Source organism: Sturnira hondurensis, unplaced genomic scaffold (genome assembly GCF_014824575.4).
Source record: "Sturnira hondurensis isolate 20B ecotype Veracruz unplaced genomic scaffold, ASM1482457v3 Scaffold0007406, whole genome shotgun sequence".
NCBI lineage: Eukaryota > Metazoa > Chordata > Mammalia > Chiroptera > Phyllostomidae > Sturnira > Sturnira hondurensis.
In genome coordinates this window covers 13776321-13801081 of record NW_028080037.1, presented here as the reverse complement: position 1 = coordinate 13801081, position 24761 = coordinate 13776321, and the positions used below count along the sequence as shown (strand labels likewise).

General features: G+C 51.5%; 2 protein-coding genes across 2 annotated transcripts; one reads left to right on the top strand and one right to left on the bottom strand.

Moving 5' to 3' along the window:
- Positions 1-1730: 1730 nt before the first annotated feature.
- Positions 1731-17086, top strand: TFIP11 (tuftelin interacting protein 11). The gene is made up of 13 exons (XM_037052384.1): positions 1731-1827; positions 3725-3942; positions 5694-5850; positions 6165-6321; positions 7915-8042; positions 9598-9750; positions 11451-11978; positions 12064-12170; positions 12894-13062; positions 13538-13781; positions 14270-14412; positions 15076-15241; positions 16597-17086. The coding sequence occupies exons 2-13, from the start codon at positions 3734-3736 to the stop codon at positions 16950-16952; spliced, it is 2517 nt and encodes an 838-aa protein (XP_036908279.1). The 5' UTR covers positions 1731-1827; positions 3725-3733; the 3' UTR covers positions 16953-17086.
- Positions 15552-24734, bottom strand: SRRD (SRR1 domain containing). Its single transcript, XM_037052388.1, is given in 8 exon segments — positions 15552-17206; positions 17209-17401; positions 17579-17624; positions 18086-18240; positions 19910-20008; positions 20101-20360; positions 22865-22905; positions 24522-24734. Coding segments are annotated over 8 exon segments (993 nt in total). The 5' UTR covers positions 24695-24734; the 3' UTR covers positions 15552-17180.
- Between the last annotated feature and the right edge of the window lie 27 nt (positions 24735-24761).

Sequence of the window (24761 nt, the reverse complement as noted above, 5' to 3'; positions counted from 1 at the left end):
CCTCAAACTCCATTCGAATTTTGCCAGTTGTCCAATAGCTTCCTTTATAGCAAAGGGATCCAGTTTGGTCATGATTGTATCTGATTGCCAGTCTCCTTCAGTATGGAAGTTACAAGGTCTTTGGCTTTCACCACCTAGGCACTCTTGAGGATTGCAGGCTAGTTTTTGTACAATGTCCCTTTATTTGGGTTTGTCTGATGTGTCCTTGTGATTTGGCCCAGGGTATGCACTTGCAGCAGAAACATCACAGGAGTGATGCTGTGATCTTCCCAGGGCATCCTATCAGGTGGTACACGGTTGCGATCTGTCCCATTCTTGATGCACACTCAGATCCCCTGATCAGAGCCTGCATTCTTAATGACTTCCCAATAGTCCACAAACCTCTCTTCTCCAGAAGTCACGTGGCGGGACCCATTTGGCAAAGCAAACCCATTAGTGCCTCATGATCAAAGTAATTACACCTCCATAAAGTCTAGTGTGAAGCTATAGACAGAGCTGCAGAAAAGCCAAGCTGTGTTTATATTTTTGGTTTGGGCTACAAACAGCTGAGTAAACATGTTCAGGCCCAGACTCAAAATGGCTTATCTCATCTCCTTGTTTCCCTCACTCAGGTCCTTAGTGAAACTTTTGGTGTTAAGACTCTTCTCCACCCTCCCACCCCTGCTCTGTACTAAAACCTCGCTTTCTAGTTTCTTTCCTGAGGACATACTTTGGGTCAGGCACAGTGACAATACATGTCACTAGGGGTACGGAGACTATTGAATTCCAGCCACCATTCCTAAGAAGTCGGCATTTAATTAACTTCATGTAGGTTCTCATTTATTTAATAACAACCATGGGACGCTGGACCCAAGTTGTTTGACTCTAAGTCCAGTGCTCTTTGTTCACTCCCCTATTTGCCCCTGGGAATCTTTCTTCCATTGGGAGATCAAGAGAGAACCTATGCAAGCATGAACAGCTAACATTTTCTAAGCACCTACTGTGTACTACGTACAGTCTTAATTGCTTGCATATTGTATCTCATTGGGTTTTCCAACCATTCTGCAGAGGAGAAAACTGCGGCTTTGAGAAATACAATGACGCACCCAAGGTCCACAGCTGGTAAGTTGCAAGCTGAGAGTAGAACTCCAGGGCCCATGGCCCCACACAGAGTTCATAGCTGGTGAGGGATTCTGTGGAGGGATGATTTTGTCCATTGCATTTTCTGAACTTGTTGGAAAGAAAGAAAATGGAAAAATTTCGTGGAGAGAATACTTGGGACCTCTAGAGTGCACCCATTCATTCCTTCATGCCCTCAAACTGCTATATTAGGCTCTGTGCCCACACGATGCTTATACTGAGAGACTCCGAAGATACGGGATACAGTCTTGACCTTCATTATTTCCATACGAATGCCGTGTCCCGGCTCCCTTCACGTCTCACACAATTCCTCACAACTATCCTATGAACTAGTCCTTTAGCCTCATTTTACAGTTTTAGAATTCCAGGGTGGCCAAAGAGGCTCGGCGAGGCCCACACCATTCATTACAGGCTGGGCGTTGCCACGAAGCCCAGGGGCGCGGCAGGGAGGCCGATTTAGCGGGGATGGCACCACCCAGCCACGCGGGGACCTGAAAGTCTGAGCCTCTTTTCTCCATCTCGGCCCGGCCTCTCTAAGTCAAAGCCACTTAAACCTTCCGTTGCTGCCATGGCAACCAGCGCGCCATTTACGCTATCTCAAACGTCATTTCCGGCGCGCCGGTGCGGGTACATCCGGGTTCCGCCATCCAGAACGGCGCTCATCTGTCACCGAGTAGCTCGCTCTTTGGGACGTTGAACCTGGACGAGGCGAGCTGGGCTGGGGCGTGGAAGGGACGGGGAACTGCGTCCCGGGAGGGAGTGGGTGCGAGAGCCCGGGGAGGCAGGGCTCGGCCTCGGCGGCGTGGACTTCGCTGACAGCCGTGCCGGGGCCGGGAGGGGGGCGGGCCCGCTCGGGGTTACCGGGAAGTCGGGGCCTGGGTCGATTTGGGAACGGGACCCACACCGCGAAGTCTGAACTGTACAGACTGTAGAGGGTAGAGAGACGCCGGAGCCTTTGCATCAAGCCAACCTGGCTTTAAGCCTTGGCCAGCTGTGGAACTTAGGGCAAGTTGTTAACTTTTCTGAGCCTCATTTTGCTCGCTCCGAGCGTGGAAACGCCGATAGAACCAATCTCGTAGAAGTGTCTTGATGTTAAGTTAGATTGTCGGTCTGAAGCGTCCAGCAGGTACTTAGCACTAGCCGACGGCTCTTTAACTCGTGACAACTCTGGGATCGTTACCATGTCCATTGTTCAGGGAGGCAGTGGACAAAGAATGGCCAAAGAGGCTCGGCGAGGCCTTTCTTGTCTCCCATGTTTACGGGACGCCGCGGAACATTTTTCGCCTTCTTACTCCTGGGTGGGGTGGATCCAGAGGCACCCAACCGGTGCACCAGTGAGTAGAATAAGCAGGGAAAACTATTTAACAGAGCTGAGCAGGTAGACACTGCCTGTGGAAGTCATGAACTCCCTGTTCCTGAAGGCTGCTTGGACAACTGGCAAACAGTCATAGTCGCTGTCATGTAGTGAATGTATTACTGTGTAGGGCACCACGCCGGGAACTTCGTGTGCATGTAATACTCACACACTGAGTGCCTTGTAGAGTTTGGGGGATTTGAACTCAGGCTGTGATTTTAACACCCGATTTCTCTGTCACTTTGCTAGGTCCCCACCAATATAATATTAGTAATGATGATGAAGGTAATGGCGGGACTGCAGTAACAACTGATGTTCCTCCAGCCCTTCTTCTAAGTGCCGTCTCATTGACTCTGCCTTACAAACATTCTCTGAGGCTGGTATGCTAGTTAATGCATTTAAGACACTGCTGACTCTGCTCACCTGGTTAATAAGAGTTGAATTTTCTATTACAGTTGAGCTGTTTGACTGTTAAGGTAGTGTTCTCTCTTTTTTTAAGATTTTATTTATTTATTTATTTTGGGAGAGAGGGAGAAAAAGAGGAGAGAAACATCAATGTATGGTTGCTTCTTGCATGCCCTTCCACTGGGGACCTGGCCCACTTGAGGCTTGTGCCCCAACTGAAAATTGAACTGGTGACCCTTTGGTTTGCAGGCTGGGGCTCAATCCACTGGGCTGCACCAACCGGGGCAAGGTAGAGTTCTTAAGCACAACTACTTTCCAGATTATAAGAAGAGGTCGGTTTGTGTTTTGGGAGGAAAACTGGGTCTTAGGGTCTTGTCAGATAATGTGTTTCAGAAAGCATATTCTAAAGAAATCACTTCCTGGGACTGCCAAGGGTCCAGATACTTCTTTCTCAGCAATAGAAAAAAAAACAACAAAAATGTGGAGTCTAGGACGATGGCTGCAGTTTCCAAGGCAATCGTTTATGGAATAACTTAAATGTTATTTTTCTGTGGTTTGTGTGAGAAATGTTTTATGACACTGAATAGGACAAGGAAATAACACGCTTGAGTCACATTGACTGTTGGGACTAGTCTTTCATTCCACCCGTTTTTTATTAGTGATTGTTTTTTAAAATATGTTTTTAATGTCTGCTTTTGGAATCGGAAGAATGATTTTGACAGACTTTGAGTTCGCAGGACGTTCTGAAGGTAGTAAGGAATAGGAACTCACAAGGAAGTCTTCTCTTGATGCTCTCTGAACTTAACCACAGACCGTGGGTTAAACCTTTTTTGTTTGTTCCTTTAGTGACTGGCCATGTCACTGTCCCACTTGTACCGGGACGGGGAAGGCCACATGGATGATGACGAGGATGAGAGGGAGAACTTTGAGATCACTGACTGGGATCTGCAGAATGAGTTCAACCCCAACCGGCAGCGGCATTGGCAGACCAAGGAAGAGGCCACCTACGGAGTGTGGGCAGAGCGCGACTCGGATGAAGAGCGGCCCAGCTTTGGAGGCAAACGGTACTGGCTAGCATGGGGCTGCTTCCCTTTGCAGCCTGCAAGGGGTTGGGGTAGCTGGAGAGGGGTTTGGGGGGATGCCCCACTAAATACTTCTCTCCTGGCCTTACTGAGTCCCTTAGCTGAGATGTCAGCCAGCCAGGCTCAGCTTTCTCTTTAGGCTGGAATGCTGCCCTTTTGCTGATCGATCACCAGCTGGTGCTTGCTGAGCAGTGATGTAGGGCCCTGTGTGGTACACCCAGTCCTTGCTCAGAGCCCAGACCCTGGTGGATGGAGATAGGCAGCAATCAACAGTGTGTAACTAGGATTTGGGACGCGGGGGAGAGCACATTGTAGGATTTTTGACCTGTTCGAGAGGGCAGGGGAGATTTCTTTAGGGAAGCAACCGTGGAGCTGATAAGAACAGGAGGTAACTAGGGTGGGAGGAGAGGCCCAGACCCTTGACGGGAGGCAGCAGGGTACCCACGAGGATGTGAATGGGTTTGCAGGCTGCAGCGGAGAGAGGGAGTGGGGTGTAGTTTGAGAAGAGGCCTGGGGCTCTGTTAGAGAGGGTGTGGCAGGGGGCAGGGTGATGTTTGGAGAAGACCTTTTTGCTAATGTACAAAGTTGGTGTGGAGCCTGGTCCTGTTTACCTTATGAGAGAGGCGCCACAGTCACCACCCCGCTTTGCAGGTGAAGGAGCTGCAGTCGGAGGCCACACGGCTTGGCTGCGAGAATCTGGGCCTGTCTGACCCTAGAGTTCAGGCTGTTACCCACTGAGTTGCAGGGCATTATTTTAGGAAGGAATTCTCTGTTGTGTGGCTCTCGTGGGGGTGTTTAATTTCTAGGGTAGTCATTTTATAAAGCATCACTTTACTTTGCAGTATTCCCAGGGTTTTTCATTAGAACCTTTTCTCAGTTGCTTTAACCCACGATACAAAGGTACTGGCTGCAGTTTATGCAAAAGGGAACTGTGGTTAATGACCTATTTTGAGTGCTGTTCTTGAGGCAGCCAGTTAAAATTAATACTTTCCTCCTCAAGAGTTAATTTCTTAGGTGTTATAGTTGTAGTTTTCATTTACAAATAAATTTAATGGACATGTACTTTTTCTTAGTTTGATATAATTGTTAATATATTCTCCATTCATGTCATCTTTTTTAATGGGTTTTTATTTATTCATGATTTTTAGCTGTCATAATTTCTGTTTGATTTTGCATTTGATATAGTGTCCAAAACAAATGTTTTTTAGAGTAAGTATAGTACACTAGGCTTGGCACGTTAAAAAAAAAGTGAAAGGGAAGTTGGATTATCACATCATTTATTGACTATTCAATCAGCTCTGTGCTGATATTGACAGCTCTTCAGCCAGAGGGCTGATTTGAGCCCATCAGATAAAAATGTGAAGTGCAGTAACAGAAAGCCAGACCTGGGCCCCCCCCCCCCCCCCCCCNATTTTTTATTTATTTATCTTTAGAGAGGAAGGGAAGGAGAGAAGGAGAGAAATATCAATGTATGGTTGCTTCTCATGAGTCCCCTGCTGGGAACTGGCCTACAACCCAGGCATGTGCCCTGACTGGGAATTGAACCTCGATCGTGTGGATCGCAGGCTCGATGGGCCCTTTTTGATATAAGTAAAGTGTTGCTTTGTAAATGCATCCCATGAGCTCCGCTGTAAGGAACCCTTTGGCCAGCAGAGTTCCTATGAGGCATGGCCGCGGGGGCAGGGCGGGGGGTTCTTTCCGGTCCGCCCCACGGGCGTTGTGTCTGCCTGCAGGGCCCGCGACTACTCCGCCCCTGTCAGCTTCATCAGTGCCGGGCTCAAGAAAGGGGCGGCGGAGGAGGCAGAGCTGGAAGATTCCGAGGATGAAGAGAAACCCCCCGTTAAGCAGGATGAATTTCCTAAGGATTTTGGACCAAAGAAATTAAAAACGGTAGCATCTTTACTGAGGGACTGTGAGCTTAGTAATAGCCTTAGAAGGTCATTGCCGCCTAAGCGTGTCTCAGCGAGTGGGGTGGGGCTGGGGTCCAGTTGTGGGGTTTTCCGTGTGGTGGCGGGCACTTCGAGGTGTGAAGTGTGCAGTGCTGCCCCTTTTCTGTCCTCACACACGCCATAGATGTGCATTCGGTCCGTGTGACATGTCACGTGGTGCTCCAGGGCTGGCAGGCCGGTTTTCCCATCAGCTTGCTTGCTTAGGTTTCTCTTCTTTTTCTTTTTCATCAACTAAACTTTGATGTTTCTTTTCAGGGTGGCAATTTTAAACCCAGCCAGAAAGGTTTTGCAGGAGGAACCAAGTCGTTCATGGATTTTGGCAGCTGGGAAAGACACACAAAAGGAATTGGACAGAAGCTTCTGCAGAAGATGGGCTACGTCCCTGGGAGGGGCCTGGGGAAGAATGCGCAGGGTAGGCTCCGGGGCCCTGGTGGTTTGGGTGAGGGAGGTAGGCGGGGGTGGAAGGAGGGCGCCGTGGGGCGTGGTTTGCCTTTTCTGCTTTGAAAGCACTTCAAGTCCTCAGCCTGGTCTAGCACAGGACAACAGATAGTCTCACCTAACATTCCAGGTCTGCCTGGCGGTACCTGGTTCAGCTGGGTCACAGCTGCCGAGGGGCAGTGCATGTGGCCTGCTGCCCCCCTCCCCCACCCTCCCGAGCAGTCTGCTTGACTCATTTCCATTAATCTTCCTGGGGCCTGAAGGCTTGAGAGTTTGTAGTCTCTGCTCACAAGAGTTTCAGTTTTGCAAACATAGCCATCTGTCCTTCGGGAATATCCACAAAACATTGTGTGTAGCTTTTTTTTTTTAAGGCCTCTCTATTTTTAAAAATATTTTATTTATTTCTAGATAGAGGGAAAGGAAGGGAGAACGAGGAGGAGAGAACTGTCAATGTGTGGTTGCTTCTCATGCGCCCCATACTGGGACCTGGCCAGCAACCCAGGCATGTGCCCTGACTGAGAATTGAATTGGTGACCCTTTGAATCATAGCCCACGCTCAATCCACTGAGCTACACCAGCCAGGGCTGTGTGTAGCTTTTTTAGTAGTGAGAGACACGTAGCTATGAACCTGGCTGAGCAAATCCTGCATCATTTACCTCTGGCCTCACTGAGACACACTTTCTCCCCTTAGCCTTGGTCCCGCAGCCCAGTCAAAACAGCCCCTCTCCCAGGCTCTCAGCTCCCCGGTGCCAGGGCCACTCACAGCAAGCAGCTGCAGTCATCCTGCAGGAGACGGCTGTTCTTGTCCATGAGCCATTGCCCAGGCACAGCCCCGAGTGGGTGTGGGCAGTCTTGTGCTCTGCGATTCACGGGCTGCTACCTGAATCACGGCGCAGGTGAAGCCCAGGTTATGTGTGGGAAACCCTAGCTGATGAAAAACCCATGATATGAAGTGGAGATAGATAGCAATGGTGACCAGGAACGGGAGCAGGGTGTGTTCGAATTGCGATCTCAGCAGTATTAACGAAGTGGGAGGCAGGGAAAAGTTTGGGGTGAGGGGAAATTTTTATTGAAGTGTGGTTTTATGAACTCTTTTATAAGAACATTTATTTCCAAGGCTTAAGCACAGTATAAAATGAATTGAGCACAGTTGGTATGAATGTAAAATAGATGGAGTCTCAGATGCACCTTCACCTGCTTCAGTCAGAGTCAGGGTATTATCCAAATCCCTTCACTTTCCATATTAGAGGCTCCCGAGGGAGCATAGGGTTAGCCCGCCCCAGTTCCCTGTTACAAATGCTCCACCACAAAATGAGCCCAAGGGGAAACAGGAGTCCCTGCACAGGACTTAAGTAGCCTCATGTCAGCAAACTGCTCGGTGGCAGCGTGAACGCTCAGAGGTGTGGCTTCTTGCACAGGACGTGAGCAGTGTCCTGGGGCAGAGGGGCGCTCCTTGGGCCACGTGGCACGGTGGGTCCAGGAATGTGAGTTCATGGGCTGGCCTGTTAAAATGCAAGAACTGCTGTGATCTGAAATCTCTCTTTTCCTCTTTTGCTGAAATTGTCAGGCATCATTAACCCGATCGAAGCCAAACAGAGAAAGGGAAAAGGCGCCGTGGGAGCCTACGGCTCGGAGCGGACCACCCAGTCCCTGCAGGACTTCCCTGTGGTTGACTCCGAAGAGGAAGCTGAAGAGGTAACTGGAATCCGGGAGGTGCGGGTGGGTGGTGTCTGTGCCAGTCTTATTTGTTTGTTCCTTCATTTGCTCATGTGTTCATTCACTGTCAGTCTTCACGTGGTTATTGCACGGTGTGGGCCGGTCACTGTGCTGGAGGGTGGGCATGCACGGCCTAGGGCCTGGGGCAAACAGCACACAGTCAGCTACGGTGGGGTCGGAAAGAGCAGTAAGTGCTGAGAAGTGCCAAGGTAGAAAATAAGACGGTGTGTGTGTGTGTATGTCGGGGCAGCAGGTGGGGAGGGTGACACGCTTCCAATGAATACGATGGTCAGGGAAGACCTCTCAGGAACAAGATGTTTCAGTTACCCCGGCAGGAGAGAGGGCATCGGCCCCAGGCCTGTCAGAGGCCAGAGGACACAGTGCAGCCCCAAGGGTGGCAGTGAGGAGGCACTGTGGCAAGGTGGCAGCACGCCAAGCAGGGCGGAGGGAGCGCGCTGAGATGGTGGCCCACGCCACCTGGCCTTGAAGGCCATTAAGGGCTAGGCTGGCATCCCACGTGCAGCAGGGAGCCAGCTGCTGTCAGCGGTGTGTGGCCATGCTGCAGCGATGGAAGGGGCCAGCTCTCCTGATCAACGCGTACTCTTTTCCCCTTTGCATTTATGGGGGAAGCACGATGCTGTGAAGACTCGTGTCATCACCATCCTTGTCACCGACCCTCTCTTTTTACTGAGGAAGGAGGCATTTGATAATGTGAGGTTGGCTGCCGAGTCAGGGGCTCTCAGACCTGGAAGCTAACAGGGGCCCAGCATGCAACAGAGTGGGGCAGGTGAGCCAGGTGAGAGGCAGCAGGGCGTGGTGGGGCCTGAGGCGCAGGCATGGCCAGTCTAAAGCTGTAGTTTCTGTTCGGCTCTAGGCAATTACTACCACATAGATGGTGGGCTCAGTGTTGCCTGATTTAATGGTTTCCCCAGAGTAGAAGTCCAGTTTTTTTTTTTTTTTTAGAAAAAAATTACAAGTGTTAGACCAATGTGAGAAAAACAAAGTTGACAAGCCCAAGACCCACTTCGGTGGGCTAGACTCCACCACCCCCAGTCTAACAGCTTTCTCCTTTCCTGTAGGTCGTTCTGCAAGAAAGTTCTGCAGCGCTGTGTGTAAAAGATAGTTTTGCCTGCAAACCCAGGGGCCTGCTTATTTACCCTCATTTTAAATTAGAACCAGGGTTTTATGTACCTGAAAAAATGTTTTGTTGTGTTTCTAAGTTTTACACGAGTTAAATTCAAAACCAGCAGTGTGCCCAATATAGTAGATACTCGGTAACTATTACCTTTCTCTTTATTTTTGTTTCTCTTTCCAGTCTGACATACCTGCTCTGGACCTCATTATTCATAAGAGGGGGGTGGGTGTCCCAGGAGTATAATTAGGTGGTTTCAGTGTCACAGGGGCACGGTCCTTAGCACGGAGCCTTGTGGACGTCTAAGATAGCAGCTATGGACGTCTGTTCATGGTCTCAGTGGCCCTGCCTACTGTGAAAAGTGGGTGTGCTCGTGTGACAGGCTGTGTTCCTCTGGTCCAGGAGTTTCAGAAGGAGCTGAGCCAGTGGAGGAAAGACCCCAGCGGAAGCAAGAAGAAGCCCAAATACTCTTACAGGACAGTGGAAGAGTTGAAGGCCAAGGGCAGGATTAGCAAGAAGCTCTCCGCTCCACAGAAGGAGCTGTCTCAGGTCAAGGTACGTGGGCCCTAGGACACCTGGTCTAGGATGGAGCGCTGGAAAACAAAAAGTAGTCCCACAGCCCAGAGTCTGTCACCAGACATTTTCTGAGGTTTCTTCGGGGCTTCTGTCCATGGTTTTTTCCCGTCCTCTTTTTCTCACTTGAGAGCAGCATTCAGTGCACTCGCTCCTTTGGGAAGCTGTCCAGTCCCTGCCGTGTGCCCGGCACGCTTCCCTGCACCCGAGGGGTGAGACAGTGCACCCTCCTTTCAGAAGTCTACAGCCGGGAATTACCAAAAACTCAGTGTGGCCATGATCTTCAATGAGCGCGTACGGCTGTACTGTAACTGGGCCCCCTTCGCTGTGAGAGCTTTACCTTTTCCCTGGTTTCGGTTTTCAAGAGGCATGGTTTGCACATTAAGCCTTGGCTTCATTTCATTTTTTTAAGGGTAGAATCTTAGAACAGTCACAGAACGATCAAGGAACAGGACTGTCTTTAAGGCTCTTAGATGCCGGAAAGGGAGTGCCTCACCCTCTGACCAGGCGTGCCGCAGTCCTCTGGGCTCAGCAGTGCTGCGTGTGTCAGTTTTAAGACTAGGTTACAGCCCTGGCCGGTGAGGCTCCGTTGGTTGGGCGTCATACTGCAAAGCGAAAGGTCACAGGGTCATTTCCCAGTCCGGCACATGCCTGGGTTGTGAGTTTGGTCTCTGGTCAGAGCACATACGAGAAGCAACTGATTGGTGTTTCTCTCCCACTCTTTCTCCCTCTCTCTAAAAATAAATAAATAAAGTCTTAAAATAAAAAAGAACAGATTACATCATTACACAGTACTGTGCCTAGTCTTAGGTCTTCTTCACTCCCCTGAGTAGCCACAGAACAGTGGTGACAGCCGTGTGCGATAGTCTGGGTAGGCGCGACAGTGTTGTGGCACTCAGCCTTGAGTGGGGCTCTCAGTGTTGGGGCGCTGTGCCTCAGATTATCTGGGTCCCGGTGAGAAATGCAGGCGTCCAGGCCCACCCGGATGTAGCCTGGGCCTGAGTGTGTATTTCCCCGGGCGAGGCTGGTGCAGGCGGTTCTCGGCTCGCACTTCATGGAGACGGTCAGTAAGCCGTTCCAGTGTGGTCCAGGTTCCGGTTCTCCTCCGTCCTCTCGACATGCTGGAGTGAGCTCATTTCCTAGGTTGCCTTTGGCCAATAACTGTGGGTTTTATATGTTTTATTTTGTTTTTAAATTAAACTTGTATTATTACAGAGCAGTGTGTAGTATATTTTAGACAATTAGGCAATACAGAGGCAAAAATAAACTACTATTTTCCTTCTTTCCAGTAGTTTTCAGATCTTGATGTACATCCTTCCAGATCTTTACTGAAACATACATGTTTTTTTTACCAAAATGTTACTTTGATTATATATGCTTTATCAGCTGCTTTGATCGGCATAGCCTCTACTTTTCCATGAAAATGGATTTTCATCTCTGCTAAACAGTCTATATTCAGGTTTCATCAGTTTTTCCTAAAAAGTCTTTATCTGCTTTGTCCAAAGGGACCCCGAGCCGCCTCTGACACAGGGCAGCACGGACCCCCTGCCCACCCCCGACTCTGCCGGCCGAGCGGGTGGTTTCACACCCTGCCACTCGCACTGTGTGTCCCCGGCCCTAGGGGTGTCGTTTACAGTGCGGCAGTGCCGAGTGCTAACCGGTCCCCTCTGCCCTTCTTCAAGGTCATAGACATGACCGGCCGGGAGCAGAAGGTCTACTACAGCTACAGCCAGATCAGCAACAAGCACAACATCCCCGACGACGGGCTGCCACTGCAGTCACAGCAGCTGCCGCAGCCGGGCAAGGAGGCCAAGGCCCCGGGCTTCGCGCTGCCAGAGCTGGAGCACAACCTGCAGCTGCTCATCGACCTCACGGAGCAGGAGATCATCCAGAACGACCGGCAGCTGCAGTACGAGCGGGACATGGTGGTCACCCTCTCCCACGAGCTGGAGAAGATGTCGGAGGTGCTGGACCACGAGGAGCGGGCCATCTCCAACCTCAGCAGAGTCCTGGAGATGGTGGAGGGGTGCGAGCGGCGCATGCAGCCCGGCTGCAGCCACCCCCTCACCCTGGACGAGTGCGCCCGCCTCTTCGAGACCCTGCAGGACAAGTACTACGAGGAGTACCGCATGTCCGACCGCGTGGACCTCGCCGTGGCCATCGTCTACCCGCTCATGAAGGAGTACTTCAAGGAGTGGGATCCCCTCAAAGTGAGTCGCTACCCCTGGTCCGGGGTGTGCCTGGGGGCGAGGGGGGCTGCGGACCGTGTCCTTTAGGTGCTGTGTTCCTCCTCAGGACTGCACCTACGGCACCGCGATCATCTCCAAATGGAAGAGCCTCCTGGAGAATGATCAGCTCCTGTCCCACGGTGGGCAGGACCTCTCGGCCGATGCCTTTCACAGGTACCCTGTGCAGTGGTGCGGAGTGTGCACTGCCGCCTCCTGGGGGGCTGTGGAGGATCACTACCCCGGGGGTGGGGCGGCACCGTCCTTTATAAGCCGTCCGCCACATGCGGGCATGTTGGGAGTTTCAGTCCCCGTCATGAGTTTGCCCTGCGCTTGTCAGGTATCTGAAGAGCGCGTGTGTGCTGGGCTCACCGACAGTACAGCGGATGGCCTCCTTCCTCAGTGACCAGAAAAGGCAGGCCGTAATAAGGAGTGGTCACGTAAACCTGCTGTGTTAGCTGGGCACAGCAGTACAGAATATTGAAGGTGTACACCTCTTTGTGGGGGGGTTGAGGCAGAGGTCTCTGAGAGGAATATTTAATCTAGAGCCAAAAGGGTGAGAGGTGTTGGCTGTGCAGAGAGCTCAGGGTGGAAAAACACACAACATGATGAGAGGGGATGTTGTGCAGGGGCCATGAGCCGGTGTGACCCCACAGCAGTCCTGCCAGGCAGGCAGGCGCTGGCTAGAATGAGGGCCCTGGGTTGGGTGGGTGGCCAGGAAAGCAAGGAGGAGGTGGGTGCAGGTCAGGCCAGTGTGGGGACTAGAGTGATGGCTTTCTGACTGCATTTCCAGGCTGCACCTTTCTCTTCCTTATTTGGGAGGCATGGGTGCTGGTGTACTTCACACACAGTGAGCCTGGGCAGCACAGTGAGCCAGCCTGCCCTGTCTTTCTCCCGTAGGCTGATATGGGAAGTCTGGATGCCCTTTGTTCGAAATATTGTCGCCCAGTGGCAGCCACGGAACTGTGAGCCCATGGTGGACTTCCTGGATAGCTGGGCGCACATCATCCCGGTGTGGATCTTGGACAACATCCTGGACCAGCTCATCTTCCCCAAGCTGCAGAAGGAGGTAGGGCCAGAGCCCGGGAGGCAGCTCGTTGGTAGCCACTGGGACTTGGTTCGCTTTGCTCTCTCAGTGCTGCTGAAATGTCTGCAGTTCGCACAGCGTGGTGGCTGTGCTCGTGTCCTGTGCAAACTCTGGCTGTTCAGGCAGCACCTTTCTCCCCAGAGCCCCCACTAATAGGGGATTCTCTTGGTTTCTCTCTTAAACGTGCCATTTCTGAGATGTAATACAATGGAATGGCTGTGTTTATATGTGGGTGTCTGTTTTGAGGAAATGTAATGCAAAATGCCTACCACGCACCTTGGATGCCTCTCTGTACCTAACCTGTCCCTCCACGAGAGAGGGACTATGTCCTCCACACATGTGCACGAGGCTGGACCTCGGCCATGAGAGCACACAGCCTCCTTGCCATTACCCACACAGGGCATCGCGTGACTGCCCCACGAGCTGCGTGGCTGCCCTCCTCCCGCTCCTCCTGCAGGTGGAAAACTGGAACCCGCTGACGGACACCGTCCCCATCCACTCGTGGGTCCACCCGTGGCTCCCCCTCATGCAGGCGCGCCTAGAGCCGCTGTACTCCCCCATCCGAAGCAAGCTGTCCAGCGCCCTGCAGAAGTGGCACCCCAGCGACTCCTCTGCCAAGCTCATCCTCCAGCCCTGGAAAGACGTCTTCACACCTGGCTCCTGGGAAGCCTTCATGGTCAAGAACATAGTGCCCAAGCTGGGTAAGGAAACTGGGGAAACACTTCCATGCCCCACAGCTCCGGGGCCTTGGTTCTCTGGCAGCATCGGGCCTGCGCTCCTGAAATGAGGCCTTTGAGCCATACGACAAAGCCAATGATCATGCACAGGGCGTTTCTCACCGTGGGAGGCGCCCTTTCTGTGCACTGAGGCTGAATGTCAATGGGGCTGGGTCCTTACAGTAGTGACCAGAGGGCTGTGGAGGCTACGGCAGACTCAGTGTGCCTGCCTCCTGGTCCCTGATCGATCTGACCTGGGCTGGTAACATGACAGCCACCGGTGCTGGGAAGTTCTCGTGGTACTTGATACTAAACAGGTTATTTCCGGGTTAGAGAGGAAACAGATCTTTGGGAACTGCCATGTCGAGAGCGCCCAGCTGATGGTAAAAGCAGACCAAAGCCAACACTAGCCGGTGAAGACTGCACGCTTTGTGCCTCTGCGGCTTTGCCTCAGAGACCGGTTTCTCTTCCAGGGATGTGTCTTGGAGAGTTAGTCATTAACCCCCACCAGCAGCACATGGATGCTTTTTACTGGGTCATCGACTGGGAAGGGATGATCTCCGTCTCCAGCCTGGTGGGGCTTCTTGAAAAGCACTTCTTCCCCAAGTGGCTCCAGGTCTGTTCGCTTCGTTGGGGTGGGATGGGGGCAGGGAGACTCGATCCTGGGTAACTGGCAGATGGCAGTGCAGATGGCAGTGCTGTAACCACGTAACAGAAGGAAAATTACGTGGTAGGATAGGGCCGAGTTAAGCAATGACAACAGCAACTGCCATTTCTTAACCGTTTGCCACGTGCCAGATGTTCTAAGCACTTTATTTGCATGACTTTGGGATGGGATGTCCCTGTTGTACAGACCTGAGGCTCAGAGTTCAGGTGTAAGGCACTTAGCTAGCAAGCTGACCCCAAATTCCACCCTCCTAAGTGCCTGGCTGTTCAGTCCCATAAACATCACCAGCATGTAGGACCATGGCTAAAACGTAGGTCCTCTTTATAAGTTTTTTTCTTCTTTTTAATAGAGGGGGAGGGAGGGAGAAAGAGAGGGAGAGAAGGATTAGTGTGCAAGACATACATCGATTGGCTGCCTCTCACAAGGACCCCAACTGGAGACCTGGCCCACAACCTAGGCATATGCCCTGACTGGGAATCGAACTGGCAACCCTTTGGTTCACAGGCTGGCACTCAATCCACTGAGCCACCCCCAGCCAGGGCCTCTTTAGAAGTTTTGATCCCATTCATTGCCTCTGTGGATGCAAGTTTCTTACTTATTCCTTTTCGGCAGGTGCTGTGCTCCTGGCTCAGTAACAGCCCAAATTATGAGGAGATCACCAAGTGGTACCTGGGCTGGAAGTCCATGTTCTCAGACCAAGTGCTGGCACACCCGTCCATCAAGGACAAGTTCAATGAAGCACTGGACATCATGAACAGGGCAGTGTCCTCCAACGTCGGTGAGTGGGGGCTGTTTGGGATGTCCTGGCCCTGAGCGCCTGTTTCTGAACATGTAAATGACACAGAGTCCGAGTGTTCAGGTACCGTGGGCTGACTACAGCGTGGCTCACCCTCTGCTCCAGCAGACACCAACCCGGCCCCCAGGCCGGTACGTCATCGGCGAGCACCACTGCCGGCTCTGTTGGGACTGGGAGGGGCGTCTTTCCCTCGGTGGGGGCAGATTTAAGCAGGGGTCACACTGTGTGGGTCTGCCTCCGTGCCCACATTCACAACCACTGTGCTGTGTGGCTTTTGGGGGTTCATCTGTGTGTCTGCTCGGCCAGTGTTGGGTGTGCTGGGCCAGTGTAACAGCTCACAGTGGAGTCGGGCACCGTCAGACTCTCAGTAGTTGCTTAACATCTCTCAGTCCGTTTTCTTTACCTGTAAAACTGTCATGATACCTACCTTCTAGGTTTTATTTAAAAATCCGAAGGGACTGAGGTACTGTTTGTATACAGTGCTCGGCGGGTGTCTTTGCTGTGTCAGAAGGGGGCAGCAGGCTGCTCAGTTAATACCTCCCCACCCACCTCAGTTCTAGGTGAGCGGCTGCCTAGACCAGGAGTCCTGGGCGCGCCTCTCCAAGAGGCAGCTCTGACCACGTCTCAGATGAGGTCAACAGGGCCACGAGCTTGTCCAGGGTCACACAGCTTAGGGGTGGTGGCTGTGATCAGTTTCTGTTTTGTGAGCCTTTACTTCTTTCTACTAAGTCTATTACATGAAAACAGCTTTGGAATTCATAGGTTACTTAATATTGTGCAGAATGAAATATAGTTTTTGCTCTTTATCTAGGCCCTTCAGAGGGTATCAGTGGGCTGTTTTCATGCTCTGTAGACACTACCGCGGCCTCCCCGGCCCCCAGCTGCTAGCACTGCTCCCCACCTGCACCCTCAGCTGGTACTGGGCCGTGGCACTGCTTCTCTGTCCCTTGACAGCTAGGCTCCAGCTCCCCACCTACACTTTAAATTCTTGCAGGCCCAGAGGCCTGTGTGGTAAGTTACACACACGCCTAGTATGGGCCCTATGTTTTCAAGGTTCTCCAGGCTGCCTTTTTGGCAGTGTGGAGTGAAAACTAGCAAGCGAGGCGGGAACAGAAACTCTCTGGTCACTAGGTATCATTAGCCAGAAGCTTCCAGACCCATTTTTGTGTGATTCTAGCCAGGTGTCTAGGTGCTTGATCATCTGTTTTACTGCTTTGTGAACTTGAGGCACAGCTGCCCTTGGGTGAGTGACAGGTTTTATAGAGGGTCGCCCAGTTGGGGCCTAGGCTCTGTGCGTGCTGGGACACCCCCTCACCCGCTGCCCCCGTCTTTCCCAGGCGCCTACATGCAGCCCGGAGCACGGGAGAACATCGCCTACCTCACTCACACGGAGCGGAGGAAGGACTTCCAGTATGAGGCCATGCAGGAGCGACGGGAAGCCGAGAATATGGCCCAGAGGGGCATTGGCGCGGCCGCCAGCTCCGTGCCCATGAACTTTAAGGACCTCATAGAGACCAAGGCCGAGGAGCACAACATCGTGTTCATGCCCGTCATCGGGAAGCGACACGAAGGGAAGCAGCTCTACACCTTCGGCCGCATCGTCATCTACATCGACCGCGGCGTGGTGTTCGTCCAGGGGGAGAAGACCTGGGTGCCCACCTCGCTGCAGAGCCTGATCGACATGGCCAAGTAGGCCGGGGCGGGCCCCCGCGCCCGAGGGGCCGTCTGTGAATAAACAGTACTTCACACCACCTGGGAGGGCGTGCTTCTCTATTCACCGATGCTCCCATCGGGCCAGGTCGCCAAGGAGGGATGTGAAACGTGGTAATGCCGTTTTACCACGTCCTCTGTGGCCCCACCATGGCGGCCTCCCCTTTAGTTTCTGGCAGCAGCTGCTTCTGCCTCCGCGACACTGAGTACGTTACAGCAAGTTCGAGTCAGTGGCGGAGGATCTCGGGTGGTGTTCCTGATGATTTCAAGGTCTTCACAGCCCCGATAATCTGGCTCTTCCCGAAACGCCCAGGTGTCCGTGGAGAGCTGGGTGAGCTTTTGGACCGGGAACCAGTGGACAGAGGTGTCGTTAAACGTGTCTGTGTACCGTGGAGTCTGAGGGAACGCGTGCTCCTCCAGTCCCTCTAAGATCTGAGCACAGAAGACAGAAAGAGTGTAAGCTTGATCGTCACAGCAAACCCCGCTCTGCCTTCAGTTCGCCCCCACGAGGGTCTGTCTGCACGGGTCTGGGCAGTGTGGTTCCCAGCGACAGAGAAATGCGAGGACTCTGCTCCCTTTCCCACCCTGGCCCCTTCATTCAGGGGGTACCTTCGCAACATAGGTGTAGTTTTCCCGCAGAATCCTGGTCAACAACCTGGAAATAAAAGATGTTAAAGCACAATTAGGAGATACGAGAGTAATTTCATCCAACTTAAGACAAACAAAAGCAAGGCGATTTAAATACAGTAAGAATTATACAAATTGGGGGTGTAGAGTAGGTGTTCAGTAGAAAATGTGACTGTCCCGGTCACTGTAGCCATTTCATCAGGGAGGGACGACAGCAGACGCCTAGGCATCGTGACACAGGAGGGCCACTGGTAGAAATCTGACAGTTTTCCCCATTAAAAAAAATCTTGCCTATCATAAGGGAAGGGAGGAATTATGGGCAAAACCCCGCCCAACTTGCTGCGGAGCTTGACCCGGGGCTGGCCTCTCTCTAGCCCTCGGCCCAGCGTCCTGAGCCAGTGAACTTACGAGGAACAGTCATGGGCACGCGTGCTGCTCGCGGACCAGCCACGCCTGGGGGGTCGCAGAGAATCTCCACGCTCAGCTTACCTCTCCCCCAGCCCTCTGAAACTGTTCCCGATGATGACCACCTTGGAGAGGGCGTCCACCGACCAGTTGCTCCACAGGAGGTTGTTGTACAGCGCCGTGCCGCAGTGCAGCATGTAGAAGATGGTGGGCGCCCCGCGGACGTGCCGCTTCCCTTCCTGGGGGCGAGCAAGCACGGGGTGTGAGTGAGTCTTACAACGGGGGGCGGGGAGGGCTCCCCCCCCACACAATGAAAATGTAGTTCTGTGAACCGATGGGTGCGTTAACCTATCGCGGTGGTCACCGTGCAGCAGGTATGTAGCACCCTGCGCCCCTTAGACTCATATAATGTTACCAGTCAATCATGGCAACACAGTTTGGGGGACGCTGAGCTGAGAGGAAAGCAAACTGAAACACGAAACGGGAAAACCCCACACTCCACTGCGGGGTAGTAACGTGAGCGATGCACGTGAAATCCGTAAAACGACATGGGACAAAAGGAGACTGTAACAGCAGGGAAGAACTCGTGTTCACTCGGCAGCTGTGTGTCCCATGCACACACGGAGCTCTGGGTCAGCGGAAGGGCCTCTTGGGTCTGTGACTGCACGGGCAGGAGGGGTGGCCGAGGTTACCATCCCCATGTCCTGGGTCTGGTGAGCCTCTGCTTCCAGTGTCACTTCCCTCAAATCCCTATGACAGCCGAGCCCTCTTCAGATGCCCGTCTTGAGAGCTGCTGCTCCACAGCCACACTGCTTGGCAAGGACACAAGGTCCTCCGCTCTCTGGCCCGGCCGCTCCTCTCCCCACTGTCCTCAGAGCTTCCCTTCTGTTAACACACTGCCCGTGGTTCCCGAGCAGCCAGCTCTGTGCAGGCTGCCTGCAGCCTTGGGCCCGCCCCTCCCGCGAACTCCTGGTCAACCTTCAGATCCCAGCTCCGGCCCAGAAGCCTTCCTCCGTTCCTCCAAACAAAATGGGCCTCCTTCCCGGAAATCTCAGGTCCTAGTACAAGGCTCTGCCCCACCGTCCGATTCACCGTGTGCTTGCTTACAGGCTGGCTCCCATTTGTCTCGCGCTCCCCCAAGCTCCTTGCCTGGCACAGAGCAGGCACTCAGAAAAGATGATCAGGATTAGACGGCAGTTTTAGCAACTTGCCAACATTGGCAAACAATTCCCTCGTCTCAGCTGGGCCTAATTTTCGTGTTTCATAATAAGCAATGAGATGGCAGTTTCTCAGAACAGAGAGGACTCAAATGACCGTAATCACCAAGGCAAAACACAACTAAATTCAAAGGCATTGGCCCCTACTGGCGTCAACCCTCTGCTTGTGAAATTGTTTTATTTTTTCCAGGTCTCAAGAAATGTCAAATTCCAACAAGTTTCGGGGATGCAGGGGTGGACAGAGGCGTCATCCACAGCCAGCCAGGTGCTGAGGGTGTGACAGCTACAGCTCCCAAGGGGGAGGACGTCCTGTCCCCTTTTATCACCTCCCTTGGAACAGAGTAATTCCACCCAGAAAGCCATCATTTGAGGCACTGAGACTGTGCGCCCTTTTAACATGTACCACTAACAGCAAACACCAACTCAGCATAATTTCGGGACACAGACTCATCAAAAAATGTGTAACCCCAACGTGTTCTGGCTCGTGCCATCTGTGTGTAGTTTGCTTTTCTCTGGTGGGCACCACAGTCCGAGATGAGGGGAAGTGGCTGGCCGCACGTGACGGCACTGGGAGAGCGGCAGGCAGTGGGACTGCTGTTTCACAGGGAACCAGCTCCCATGGGCCAGAGGGTGGGCTCAGCTGGCCAGCAGTGACACAGCCCTCCCCACACCCCTTTCCTAGACCACTCACCTCGTTCTCCTTGAGGACAATCACCCCCAGGGTGTTGAGAACGGCGATTTCAAGTTGGCTAAACAGAGGGTCATACACCCAGCAGTGACTTCTGGGAATCTGCAGTGGGAAGGAGTTATTTCAACCCGATGCCTGTGTACACACCGTGTGCAAGGCCCAGGGAAAGGCAATAAAAGAGTTCAAAAATGTACCTGGCACTTCTCCAGGAAGAGAAGCAAAAACGTCAGCTGGTTTCGAGCTATGACGCAGGTGGCAAAGTTCCCAATGCCATAACACACACACTTCCAGTTGCAGGTCCCCGTGACCGGGGTCTCTACTGGGGTGGAGTCAGGGGCCACATCTGACTCACCCGGTGACGAGTTGAGGTGCAGCCTTCCAGTGGCTTCTGAAAGAGCCCCCACAGGGGCAGTCAGTTGCTCCAGGTGTTTCACAAGACATTTGTTGACGGTTTCTGAAAGAGCAGGCCCCCAGATGCAGTCACAGAGCACGCCCACACCCTGCAAAGCAAGTCATCCACAAGAGAAGTCCCAGATCCAGGGAGAAAAGGTGTGGGGCAGTAAGAGCTTCAACTCCTTAGAGAGAAGGGCTACCGGCTCCACTCCCACACGCCTGCCACGTGCAGCGGATCCACCAAGTACGGCCCTCCAGGCCTCTGCACCCCACGACCTTCAACTTCAGAGAGGGTCTCAAGAAAAAATAGCTTTCATTTACAGGTTGTTTCCACCTAAACTTCTAATGTAATCTCATTCTAGTTTAATAGGAGGTCCCTGGTAAATGCCCTGAAATTCTGACTTTTTGAAAAAAGGATTTTGTTTATTTTTAGAGAGAGGGGAAGGGAAAGATAAAGAGAGGGAAAGAAACACCACTGTGTGGTTGCCTCTCACGTGCCTCCAACTGGGGACCTGGCCCGCAACTCAGGCATGTGCCCTGACTGGGAATCAAACCAGTGACTCTTAGGTTCACAGGCCAGCGCTCAATCCACTGAGCCACCCCAGCCAGGGTGGGAATAGGAAACATTTAATGTGTAAAAAGTTATACCATATGTTTTCACCCCTATGTGGAATCTAATGAATAAACTGAATTAAAAAGCCAAATAGAGACAGAGTCATCGATAGAGAGCAGGAAAACGACTATGGGGGTGGAAGGATGCAGGAAAAAGGAAAAAGGACTCATGGGCATGGACAACAATGTGGTGATCGCCGTGGAGGGGCATAAGGGCTTAAATGGTAGTACAAAAAAATGCAATAAAAATTTTTTTAAAGGTAGGTGGGGGTTTCTAGAGTCTAATGAAAATATTCTCATTAAATCTCATATAGAGGTGGTTTCTCTTGCTTCTTTTTTTTATTATACTGTTACTGAATTTAGCTGCACAAATCTGCATGCAAAACAAAACAGAAAGCTGTACGTTCCCACAAGAAGATACCAATTTTCACTTAGCAGCAGAGACACCTTTAAGTAAGAACCTAGCAGGAAAGGTTGCATGAAAAACTGGCTGTTTGAGTCCTTGCGGGTAAAAGAATTGCTGGAGAACAACTAAACAATGGATATCAAGTTGGCCACTGCCTTTTTCACCGGATAATTTCATCTCTGGGAATACATCCCGAGAAGATCACCCTAAATTTGGTAAGAGCTTTATGCATAAAGGTGCTCACTGCAAACTTATGACAACAACAAAAAAACCAATAAACAAACTAAATGTCCCTCAGTAAAAACTGTAACTACTGTAAGTCCACTCCATGTGCTAATGTTTATGTTCCCACACGTGCAGTTTAGGAAGAGATGATGGCTGCAAGGGGAAAGAGTGTACATTGTACTCTCAAGGGCAAAGAGCAGGACAATATGGGTTGGCCAGAAAGTCCATCATTTTGCCCATACGATGGCTCTGGTAGTGGTTAGCTGTCTTTAACTTCACTTGAAATAATTTTGCTAGATTGTATTGTGACAGCTGTCATATTTGCATGCATTAAAAAAAACTTATCACCTGGCCAGGTAGCTCAGTTGGTTAGAACATTGTGCTGATACATCAAGGTTGCAGGTTCAGCACACATACACAAATCAACTAATGAATGCATAAATAAGGAGGCTTATTTATGCATGTCTGATGCATAACTATGTCTGATGTCAAACTGATGTCTCTCTTTCTCTCCCACTTCTCTTTAAAATCAATCAATAAATTCTTTAAAAATATATACAGCTTAGAAAACTTAAAACTGGTGAATTTTTGTGCATTTTAATATTGAAGATGGAAGAAAATGCACAACATATTCTCAACATATTATGCTTTATTATTTCAAGAAAGGTAAAAACACAACTGAAACACAAAAAAGATTTGCGCAATGTATAGAGAAGGTGCTGTGACTGACTGAACATGTCAGAACTGGTTTGTGAAGTTTCTCCGTACTATTGACATTTTAGCCAAATAACTCTTTGCCATGGGGCTGTCTTGTGCATTGGAAGAGGTTTAGCAGCACCCCAGCCTCTGCCCACTAGCAGCCAATCGCAGGAGATAGCTGACATGCTCAAAATATCCAAGTCGATAAAGTTACTGGTGAAAATGAAAAATGTGTCTTTTATTTTACAGAAAGACCATAAGGGACCTTTTGGTCAACCCAATATAAATTCCAATAGTAATGAAAATGACAGCTAATAATACCCATGGCCTCCTGTGCAGCAGGCAGGAACTGTTCTGAGCACTTAACAGCCTCATTTAATACTCAAAGTTACACTACAGAGTATGTATTATCACCTCCACTTCACAGCTAAAGAAGCCGAGGGTCAGAGTTCGTTAAGAAGCTCCAACTCAGAGCTGTACAGGCCAGTGCGAGTTAGAACCCAGCACGCACACTGCTCTGTGAAGCAACATGTCATCAAATGAGCGTGGGGTTCCTTTCTCTGACAAAATTCAGGCCTTCCTCCCACCCCTCCCACCTTCGGTCTTGGTGAGGTGGTACTCACCTAGTGCCAAACTCCAGAAATCGGAACTAAGCAGGTCTGCCCTGTTGGAAAAGAAAATGGTGTGATAATCTCCTGTCCTTCTCTGGGCCGACCTAATAGTGACCCTCCTCCTGACCACACTCTGGATATGGCGAGAGCGATGGAGTGTCCTCAAATGCAGAGCCACCCTCCAGTGACAGGAGGATAAGGTGAACTTGTGCAGAGGCAGAACACGTACTGCTGGGGCTCAGACCAGGCAGCAGAGAGGGCTTCCCGGAGGAGGGCCCCAATTCCTGGGGACAGGTCTGGGTCTGCTCCGTATCCTTGGTCCACAACGGAGCTGGATTTGAACGGACAAGACACAAGCCACTGTTCAGGGGACTCAGAGGGCAGAATTGAAAAAAGTAACACCTGCTCTTGTGTTCCTCAGAGGGTGAAGGAGAGCTGGAATGTACAGAGAGGACTCTGTAAACTGGTGAATGTGTGCACAGCAGAACAACATGAAGAGGGCCAGGCTCCTCTCAGGGCAGTGGGGAATGAACAGTACTTGGGGGTGCAGGTAGAAGTGGGGAGCTCCGGGGGGCATACTGAAGAAGTTGGGGAGGAAGGAGTAACAACATCGCAATAAACACAAAGTGCCTTAAGAGCTCTCCAACCTCCTAGGTGCCCCATTCTCCTTGGCATCTTCAGATCCTAGAAACAGTCACTGCCGCATTTTTTCTCCGGCTCAATAGCTGGTCAGCCCACTTTCTGTTTAGTGGTAACCTCTGAGTCACCACCATCTCTTGACCCTAATTCCCAGGGAGGGGAGCATATAAACTTTCTTTCAGTTGTGAAGATCCTCTAGCTGTTATCTGAAAAGGTGCTAATGAAAGCTGTTATTTAGTGAGCTTCTACAGGACCACAAACAAAAAAGGCAGTGATACAAAATGACAAAAGTAGTTAACATTTATTGAGTATTTCCTCCGTATTAAGCACTATTCTAAGTGCTATCTAAGATACAGAGCAAGGCATGGAGGGATGGGGACTGGGATAAACCAGAATAATGGAGCACTTTGAAGTACAGGTTTTGGAGAGCCAAAAACGTGGGTTTGAAATTTGGTTCCATACAGTGTCTATGTCTCTCTCTCAAACTCCAGGCCAACAGGATCCCAGCGAGGCTGAGATGTTCAAATTGATGGGGTATGGAGAATGCTCAGGCCAGTACCAGACACTTAGCAGTTCAATGAACTACTAGTGATAATTATGTGTTTGTGTTGTTTCCCCGGCGTTAGCAATAACCAATGGCACTGGCGTGACATCAACAGTAAACACTGGTAATGCGTTTACGACGCGCAGTGTGAAGGCACTATTCGAAATGGTTTGCATATACCGACTCCCTGACTACTCAAAACAAACCTACTCTTTGCACGCCCACCTCACAAAGGAACAAACTGAGGCACAGAGATGACATAACTTGCCCAAAGGTGACGAACCTGTAATTGCAATAAGAGGAATGAAAACTTTTATTGAGCGCCTACTACAATCCAGTCGACAATGAGCTCTTAACCTCCGTGAAATCCTCACAATAACCCCTAAAGGGTTTGCGCGTGCTCTCACTTTACAAATGGCGAAACTGAGGCTCGGAGAGATGCCCACAGGCGTGAAGATTCGGGCTCAGGGCAGACCCGGCACTCACTCGGCCTCCCGGATGCGATGAAGCACGACTCCGCAGTCCAGCTCCGGCTCCGCCTCCGGGTTCCGGGCCGCCACCGCTTCCCGGGGCCGCGGACGCCGAGCCGCAGAGCGCCTTCTCCGCGGAACGACAGCCTGCCAGGGTTCCAGCGCCGCCGCCGCCGCCGCCGCCGCCATTGGCCTCTAACGTCACGGGAGCGCGGCGCTCTCGTCTACGTCATCGCCGTGCGCCAGCGCCGCGGAA

Bases quoted from the DNA above. Each gene is read 5' to 3' on its own strand.
- TFIP11 (XM_037052384.1), top strand. From the start codon at position 3,734: ATGTCACTGTCCCACTTGTACCGGGACGGGGAAGGCCACATGGATGAT. The intron at 8,043-9,597 runs GTAACTGGAATC...CCTCTGGTCCAG, and splicing joins CCGAAGAGGAAGCTGAAGAG to GAGTTTCAGAAGGAGCTGAG. The intron at 13,063-13,537 runs GTAGGGCCAGAG...CTCCTCCTGCAG, and splicing joins TCCCCAAGCTGCAGAAGGAG to GTGGAAAACTGGAACCCGCT.